The sequence below is a fragment of the Pinus tabuliformis genome, chromosome J, assembly GCF_031772625.1.
Source record: "Pinus tabuliformis cultivar Carrire ecotype Pingquan chromosome J, CPIR1, whole genome shotgun sequence".
NCBI classification, from domain to species: domain Eukaryota; kingdom Viridiplantae; phylum Streptophyta; class Pinopsida; order Pinales; family Pinaceae; genus Pinus; species Pinus tabuliformis.
The window spans coordinates 1,257,296,635-1,257,306,362 of record NC_142295.1 but is presented as its reverse complement, the minus strand read 5'-3'; the positions used below and the strand labels follow the sequence as shown (position 1 = coordinate 1,257,306,362).

General features: G+C 38.6%; 1 protein-coding gene across 1 annotated transcript; it reads right to left on the bottom strand.

Moving 5' to 3' along the window:
* Positions 1-456: 456 nt before the first annotated feature.
* Positions 457-2,363, bottom strand: LOC149231793 (cytochrome P450 76T24-like). Its single transcript, XM_089381751.1, has 4 exons — positions 1,742-2,363; positions 1,474-1,676; positions 1,149-1,351; positions 457-559 (listed from the first exon to the last, which is right to left on the bottom strand). The coding sequence occupies exons 1-4, from the start codon at positions 2,361-2,363 to the stop codon at positions 457-459; spliced, it is 1,131 nt and encodes a 376-aa protein (XP_089237877.1).
* Positions 2,364-9,728: the final 7,365 nt, after the last annotated feature.

Here is a 9,728-nt window from a genome sequence, read left to right as displayed (position 1 = left end):
CCAAGAAGCTTTTTCTTTATCTCCTCCTCAATTTGCTTGACTTCGGCTTCCACCATGGCACTTTTCTTCCTTAATCAGGCTCTTTCATCCAAGAGCTCTTGAAGACCAAGACCACTTTGTCGGATCTCCTCATCAAGTTCCTTGAGTTCACCATCTATCATACTTCCGCATTGGCTTTTGAGTTTTTCAAGTTCTTTCCTTAGTTTCGAACAACCTTCTCGAATCTTCATGTTCTCAGCATTCATCGAAACCCAGTTAGAACTCCATCGATCCATCTATTCCAACACTTTGTACCGGAAGATTTCACCTGCATTATGGCTAGATTCACCGGTCGTAGATTCATCCACCATCTTTGCCTTTCAGTCTTCTCCAAGTTCCCTGCAAAACATGAACCAGCGCTTGTTCCACTTGAATGTGAAACCAGCATCCTTCACCTGCAAGTATCTGTTTTCACTGTCACCAACTGTCAAGCTTCTTCACCCCTGAATCAGCTTCAATCTTCAACACCAGCACCTGTTCACCAGCACTAGCTCTCACACCAACTGTCATGCCCCCACACCTGCGGTAGTCTTTCAACCACTTATGGCGAGGTGCGGCACCACCAAACACTTTCTTTTCACCAATACTTACGTTCATGGACTACACCTAACCATTTGTCTAATTAGTTTGTTTTTCTCAACCAAGTATTATTATTGTTCCTTTATACTAATGAACGCCCAAACATTCATTATCCATAGCAATTATACAAGAAGAACACAATTGCAAAGTATAAAGGGAGGGGCAACTCCCTGAACAATAACTCTGACCAATTTCAATATATTATACAACTTTACAATATTTACAATTATACTTGGGAAACACCAAGTTTCATACTTAGCCAATTTGACAACCGGCAACACCTTTGTGTAGCCAACAGAGTTCCTTGCCCGAGTTGGGCGGGCACGCCCTCACCCAGACCGCCAACCGCACTTTTCAACCAAACTACTATCCAGAAATCTCTCCGGCACAAACTTCGAAGGCTCATTCCATATGGAAGGGTCCCTTCCGATGGCTCATACGTTGACGAATATTTGGGTGTCTTTGGGTATCAGGTATCCCCCAATTTCACAACTGCTAGCGGCTCTATGTGGGACGAGCAGAGGAGCTACCGGGTGCAGTCGGACACTTCCTTTACCACTGCGCAAAGGTAAGGAAGACGGTCGGTGTCACTTCCGTCTACCCTTCGGTTACGGCCAACTACTGCATCCAACTCCGCCTGGGCTCGTTTCATTTTATCGGGATTGCATATGAGTTCTGCCATCGCCCACTCCATTGTCTTAGCGGTGGTGTCACTTCCAGCCCCAAATATGTCCTGCAACAACCAAATAAGCAACAGAGGAATTGACTTTGGCAGTATTAATGGCTGTAGTAACGTCCAAGTAGTGTTAAAACATGATACCATCTAAACCGACCAGCGATAATAAAAGGAGTTACAATTAAGTAGCCTCTGATATCGATGAGACTGAATTCATCGCTTCTCATGTCCAACAGAACGTCCAACAGATCCTTGGGACCATCATTCTCGTCCATCGTTTTGCCTCTTTTGGCGAGGCGGTCCTCTATGAATTTCTCTAGAATACTCCATACTCTTTCCAAGTAGATTTTCGTGTTGCGTCCAACACCCTGAGGATCCAACACTGAAGAAAGGGGAAATAATATGTCAAATTGGGAGCTGTTGCATTGTCGATCATTTTCGAAATACTTTCTTTGAACTCTCGGAAGGCTGGAGCTCGGGAAGCCAGCGTGTCTTTACCAAACGCCATGTTGCCTAGCAGATTAACGGCAGAGTGGGCCATAGTATCTTCGATATTTATACTTTTCCCTTTTATAACTTCCTGCATAATTTGCTGGATCGTCCGCAACACTTGTTCTCTCCTTAAATGTTGCAGGGTCTCTATCCTCTTGACACTGAATAGCTCCGTATTGGATACTCTTCTGAGCACACGCCAGTGAGATCCACATTGAGCCCAGACTAATGAGGATTTGTCGTGGGAAACATACTTGATTGATTGTATCACAGTTCGGCTTGCAAGGACATCGTCATGGGTCTTGAGAACATCCTTCGCCATTGCAGGAGAGGAGACCACCACTGTAGTTTTCATTCCGAGAGAGACACACATAAGAGGCCCATATCTGGTAGCGAGGTGGAAGAGAGATTCGTTGGGCTTGTTACCCAACTGCAACAGGTTTTCCACAGGAGGCCATCCCGGAGGCCCGGGAGGAAGCCTGCCATAAGTCCTCCTCCTCCACACATCTAACACCAAGAATACAATGGCGGAGGTGATGCCCAGCACAGAATACCATGAAACCCATCCAATATCCATTGAGACCGACTATATGCAGACAAGGTCAATCGGAAACTGTGAAGAGAAAAGAGAGATACCAGTATATGCAAACGAACTCAATCGGTAACCGTGCAGAGAAAAGAGAAATACTAGTCTATATACTTGCGTCTAACAATATATAACACAAGAAGTTACATATATATATATATATAAAAGTGAAAAACGCACAACGCACGTCGTAGATTGGGTTCCCCACACGGGTGGTATATAAACCAGAAAGATACGCGTGGATGGGGTTTACCATCCAGCCCAAGTTGTATGGCTAGAGTAATTCGTACCAATCATATCTTTATTTTATTTATTTATTAATTTAATTTATTTATTTATTTAATTTAAATTAGGTTGATTTCTATTTTATGTCTTTATCATTTTTATATATAAAAGAGAAAAACGCACGTCGTAGATGAGGTTCCCCACACGGGTGGTATATAAACCAGAAAGATACTTGTGGAGGGGGTTTACCATCCAGCCCAGGTTGTATGGCTATAGTAATTCGTACCAATCATATCTATATTTAATTTAAATTAGGTTGAGTTCTATTTTAGGTCTTTGTCATTTTTTATTATCTCTTTAGAGAATATTATTATTAGGATATTGGATAGTTTTTATTTTCTATAAGTGGCTTTCACTCTCAATCTCGGCTTTCACTTTCAATCTCTCATGAAATTTGAACTTCACATAAACTAATTCAAACAAATCATATTCTATCATATTTTTAAAAAAATGAACATGGTTCTTGATGCCAAATAGTAGCATATTCTTCAAACTTTAGTGACAAGGATGCTTGATGCCTTAAGATAGGAGATTTTTTTTTTATATGATAAATGAATAATTAATAAATAACCTATTTAACAACACCATTAGTAGTGATATGTATTGGGACAATTTAATGAATAATTGGTACAATTCTAATAAGTGTAAGTGTAGGGGACATGAGATTAAGGGTTAGAGTGCAGAAAAATCAAAGAAGATGATAAAATTGATTAGCGTTTGAGTTCCCATCTTGAATGAGAAAGTAACCTCTCCCAAAGCTCTTGACATATTCATGTTACTTGCAAAATATTTAATAAAATGCTTTTATACTTCAAGATTGAATTGGCATTAAATTCCTCTCCAAATCAAGTTCATCTAATATCCATGCATTTGCTAGATGATTCTCCTCCAATTAAATATAATTTAATTCCCTTAATTCTTATCTGAAAGGTAGAATCCAAATTCCCCTCCAAATCAAGTTCATCTAATATCCATGCAATTGCTAGATGATTCTCCTCAAGTAATAATAATTTAATACCCTTTAACTCTTATGTGAAAGGTAGAATCCAACCAACTTTGACTAATCCTAATGCCACAAAGCACAAAACCTACTTTATTTTAAAACAAACATCTTCTAGTATGTGGAATCTTGATCACATGATTTGTAGGGAAAATTTTAAACCTCCTTTACCTACATCCATATATGTCGAATCAAGTTATCAAAAAATATTGTCATTTAAAAAATATACAATTTAGATTAGACTTTAGGTATTCTCATGGTTCAATCTCATTCTATTTTAATAAAGTTACATTTGTAGATTATTCATGTACAAAACATATATTCCATGTAGTTTAGATTATTGAAGACCCTCCACATTAGTATCACCTAGGCTTTTAGAATATAATGTTTAATGTAATAATCTTACAAAACCACATCAAGAATAAAAAAACGGGGCGGGGCGGGGCGGGGGGGGGAGGGGGGTCGAATCTCAAAGGGTGTGGATTAATCATTGATATAATCACATTTGTATATTCAACCTTTAATGTTGCAAATAATTTTTTTTCAATGATATTAGTAGAGAGATTCAATTAGTCGTGTGTCATCTATTTAATTTCTCAAAGTTAGAATATGAATAGATATGACTAATGTAACAATATAAGAATAGATTAGATGTTGTAGAATAATCTATGTAATTAAATGGTCTTGGACAACATACCTATCAATGTTGATCCTTGATTTATAAGAAGAGAAAAAAAATTCCAAGCCTATAACTTACAATAGTGAGTCTCAAAACGTTCTTATTTTAGATATATCCTTTAAATAATAATCTTGTGGTTTATAGTGTATGTATGAGATGTTTGATTAATGGTTAAGAATTGAACCTTGATTATGCTTAACACTACATATTACATTAACTTTTTATAATCTCTTAATTTTGAAGTTTTATCCACGCCGCAACAAACCAGTGGACGAAGGAAAGGAAGTATTCACAAGGAGAGGAAGTCTTGAGAAAAGAAAATATGGGTGATTCATCTCCTAAAAGACACATTTGTCATTACTATATCAACACCAAATCCATAAAATGACACTAAAATTTGAAGTATATAGTCCAAAGAGCCATGATCAATGCAAAAATTAAGACCCCTTGAAATAAAAGATTTGGTCCACAATTGATTATTCTAGACTAAAATTATCCATTCATGAACAATATAAATTAAAGCCATAGGCTTACATTAGGGCGTCAATGCATGAAACTTGAGTTCATTCCTGAATTACCATTTCTCTTTAGTGTCATTGTTTTAAATATATATAAATGAGTACAACCCAAACACTTATGGGCTTGGTGACAATGTTTATGTCTGAATTGTGAAAAAAAAATGATATGAGTGATAATGACTAATTCATTAGTTTTGGACAACAAAGACAACCAATTTAGCAATAGATATAGATTAGACTCTGGCTAGATTAGTAGTTATGTGACACAGAAAGGTAGCATTTAATCAACATGTTTGTAGCTCTTATCAAAGTGTGATATCACTTGACCTAATGCAATAAGGCACCACAAATTAATCATTACACATGCCATGGATTGATCTAAAATATGCCAAATGTCATAAGAACTCTATAAATTCCAAGACATTTTATCTATTGAATGCAACACAACATTATAACGTACAATATTTTATGGATCAATTTATAGATTTCAAGCATTAGAAATCTCTCTCTCTCTCTCTCTCTCTCTCTCTCTCTCTCTATGAGAGAGAGAGAGAGAGAGAGAGAGAGAGTCAAAGCTCATAATATGTAGATTGATGCAATAATTTAAGATAAAAATTATCTTAAATTATTACATCAATCTGTGAAGCCCACTTACATAGTCTCAAAATTTTGAATATGTAAAAAATTGATTTGAATGGACTCAATTCTACCATTTTCATATATACAAAATATTCATTTAAATAACACATAACACACGCACATTTATGAATTGATGTAAAATAAACTTAGATAATAACAAGAAGAGTACCTTGGAATTTGTAGAGTCCTAAGTTAGGTTGATGTTGCTTTCCTTGATGTGATCCCAAAAACCTATCCAACTAAATTTTCCACCTAACCAACTAGGAACTACATATTCGATTTCCTAGCCCTAGGGAACCTCCACATGTTGGAAATAATACTGAGAGGGGGGTGAATCGTTATTATCAGATCAATAATTTATTTTTCAAAACTGATTTGTATACGCTACTTCAGCTCAGTGAACTAGCGTGCATACGCGATTGTACTTAATTCAACCAACGTATATGCAGAGATCTTTTGATTTACCCAAATTATCATGTATTGAACTTTAATCAGTATATTAGGAATTCATTAGATAGTGCAGTAAAAACAGATTAAAGAATCACACATAAGCAACACACATGAACACCAAGATATAAGGTGGAAACCCAATGTGGGTGAAAACCACATGTTGTAATCGTCTCTGTCTTCTTTTAATAAGAAAATTCTGTTTACAGTTTTTGTATTGGTGCAGTCTTATACCAGTATGCAGGCTTCTACCTGCAGAAGTCTACAACATTTTCTTGTTCTCCAACTTCTACTGGAAGGGAGCTACAACCCCCTAGCTCTTGTACTAGCTGATGTGTTTACTAGTATGTAGGCACCGACCTACAGAAGGCTACGACCTTCTCCTTTTTTCTCCCAAGGACCACGTTTCATAAATTTTCAGACTAGATCTATGAACAACATCATATCAAATATATATGCATCAATCCATCACCTTTTGAACCTCCACAGCATAAGTCGGGCATGATGGTTCCCCACTATATACTTGTTGAGCATGTTTGTTGTTCAGGTTCGGATTTGGCTGGGCAGGCATTTGGGGTTGCTTTAGTGGATCAGGAGGTAACGGTTGTGGTTGGACAGGTGGTGGAGGCAAAAGAGCGGGAGGAGAGTTGTATTGGGACCTACCCCTGATGAGATGCATTCCACTGAGGCTACAGCGAAGTATAGGATTGAAATGAATGGGTGGCTAGTTGGGCATGATATGGAGATGTGAAGGACCAAGGAGGAGGTGTGGACCAGGAAGGATGAGCAGGGGGCCCCCAAGAAGGTATGGAAGTGACTTGGTTAGGGTTGTAGTATGCCTGAGATGTCCCTTGCATTCCTTGCTGATATGGTCTAGGTCCATGCAGCCTCCTTTGGTTTATGTAATAGAGTTGTTCAGTGACTCCCTCAGCCCCCTGATATACAACTTTAAGTCTGGGTAAGGAAGGACACTTGTCCGTAGAATTATTTTCTTCACAGACTGAACAAACTTCTATAGAGTTCAATGGGCATTCATTCCAAGGATGCCTCCTATTGCATCTAGGGAAAAAAATGGCCAAAGCCCTCTCTGCTTCCCCTTGTTTCCTTTTGATATATAAGGTATCCATTTACATGACAAGAGTCTGCAGCATCTCACTCTTGAAGTCTTCTAGCATGTTTCCAATTTCTCCTTTAATGGATGAGCTAGAGGAAGAGGTACTAGCTATGGGTTGACTCCCCCTACCTTTCTTTCTGGCTGCTCTAGAATGGTTTCTAAAAACAGTCTTTATGTCCTCATAGGATAGCTGGTAGATGTCTTCCCTGGCCAGTAGATGGAGGGTGTCTAAAAGGTTTTCCCAAATTCCCCTGAGCAGGACCAGCTTCAGAGACTCAGGGTCGAGTGTACACCCGGTCCTTTTGTAACTGAGTTGGAACCTCTCTTCATAGTCCTCCAAGGACACATCACTTCCTATGTTCATTCGAAAGATTTCTTCTTTAGTATATTTTGACCTAAAATAGTCTCGATACTTGTTGTTAAAGGCTTGCTGCATCTGAGCCCAAGTTGTGATGCTATTGCTAGGTAATCCCATGAACCAGTGCAAGGCTGCATCCTTGAGAGTAGAAGGGAACAATTTCAACTTTTTCTCATCTTCTGCATAGTCATAGGTTCAAAAAATAACAACAAACTCAAACAAAAAGGTGTCAGGATCTTCTGTAGTCAGACCGTGGAAATGAGGTAGGGCGGAAGGGCTTATATTCTTCATTTTGGTGTCCTCATTGGTCTCCCGAATGGGAAAGGTACCCTCTATTCTTTCTCCATTCCCCCTAGCATTTCTGTGTTCAACCATTGGCTCCAAAGGAATGTCTTTTTCTTCTTCTTCCCCTATAGGTTCTTCAAATATGTCAGGTTGTTCTCCTAAGGGTTCTTCTTGATCACAGCCATCGAAGAAGAGAGAAGGTTGGCTGTGTGAAGTAGTGGGGGTGTTGAGCAAGAATTTTCGTGAATTACCTCTATTCCCATGAGGCATGAAAGGAAATCTTTTTGGTTGGTTATTGTTTTTTCCCCACACTGATAGTACCTGCAAAACTGAAATTGATTGAACAAAACAAGTTGCAACTAACTGAAATGAACTTGCTGAAATGAAATTTGCAAAATTGAAAAGGAAAGCAAGGAAATGCAGAACTTAAAAGGAAAGGAAATGACTATTCTACTCTTGCTGAAATGAAATTTGCAGAACTGAAAAGGAAAGCAAGGAAATGTAGATTGAAGGAAAGGAAAGGACTAAATAAACTATTAGCAGAATGTTGCAAGAAGAAAATAGAAGAAAGCAGTAATCACATAATACTTTGATGCTTCCCCGGCAGCGGCACCAAAAGGAATGGTGAGCACCAGTATTGCAGCAATAATGTTGCAACTCCTGGGCTGCCTTCTTTACTCTTATCAACCCGACAGTTCGTAACAAACTTGGAAGCGACGGTGCTGTATGCACAAGTACTAGTTCTTACTGCAGGTTGTCACTTGGTCTGCCGGCGCAAGATCACTAGGAGCTCAAGCCAACTTCTATGGATTCCAGAAGAAGCTCTAAATGTGATGAAAGGAAAGAAAGATAGATGCTATTCTAATTGCAGAAAGGAGAAAGACTGAAATGTAAAGCAAACCAAGTAAATCCTACTTAACCAACTAATCCTACTTTTGCAAAAAGCACTATGAAAACCATGAAAAGAATGCCATCTATCTATTCAAAGAAGTAAACAACATCTAACTAAGCTATTTCTGGAAGTAAATGAGAAAAAAAACATCTTTTTGGATTTTTATGTATTTTTATGTGAATTTGACATGTATGTGATTTATTGTTTGTGAATGTGGCAGTGAATAGGTGGTGTTGAAAGGCGGTTTTGGGGCTTGAGAGGATGTAGGATGGTGTGGTTGGGTCCTAGGAGGTCTCAGGTGGCCTTCTGGAGGCTTTTCCCACACTCGGCCTTCAAAAGAAAGCCTACAGGAAAATCTACAGGAGGACACAAGAAATCTACAGGAGGAAAAACAACATTCTACAGGAGGCCTACAGGAGGAGGCCGAGAGCAGTTTTGGATGTTTGAGGGTGTGAGAGTGGGTGAAAAAGGTGGATGAAGGTTGGAATGAAGTGTTAGGGCACCTAGGTTCTACCAAGAATCGTTAGGAGAGAGTAAGATGATTGGATTTTCTCAAGGAGAGACGAAGAATTTTATAGAAAATGCAAGAAACTAAGGCAAAATTGAGGGGAGACTTAGGCGACCTGTAGGGCATGGATCAGATGGAGGATGGGATGGCTGATAAGCTGATCTGTTGTGGGAAGATATCTGCTGCATAGACAACTGACAGTCAACCAATGAGATGAAGCAAGCGATGAAATAAGTGCATCTAGAAAAACAGAGTTTTGCATCAAACTAATCTAAACTATGATCTATGAAAGGAAATGTTGATAACTGCTGCAAGAAAGGAAAGCATGGAAGAAGACTATGGTAAATAAAGAAGTGAATATGATGGAGAAGTTCTGAAGCAAAGCAAACTAAACTATTAACCAACTAGAAAGTTGTAAACACTAGAAGTCCTATGAATGAGGAAAATCTGTGTTTTTGGGGCAGCAAGAGGGTCTTTGCCTCAAATCATGGTCCCAAAGGGAGGAAGAGAGGCCAAGGTACTATTGCTAGCCTTTTAAATCTTTTCTCTACCACTACTTAACCTGCTATAGAAAGCACAAATGGAAGCAACCTACTGAATCATCAAAATAAACCTATGCTTAACCATGAAA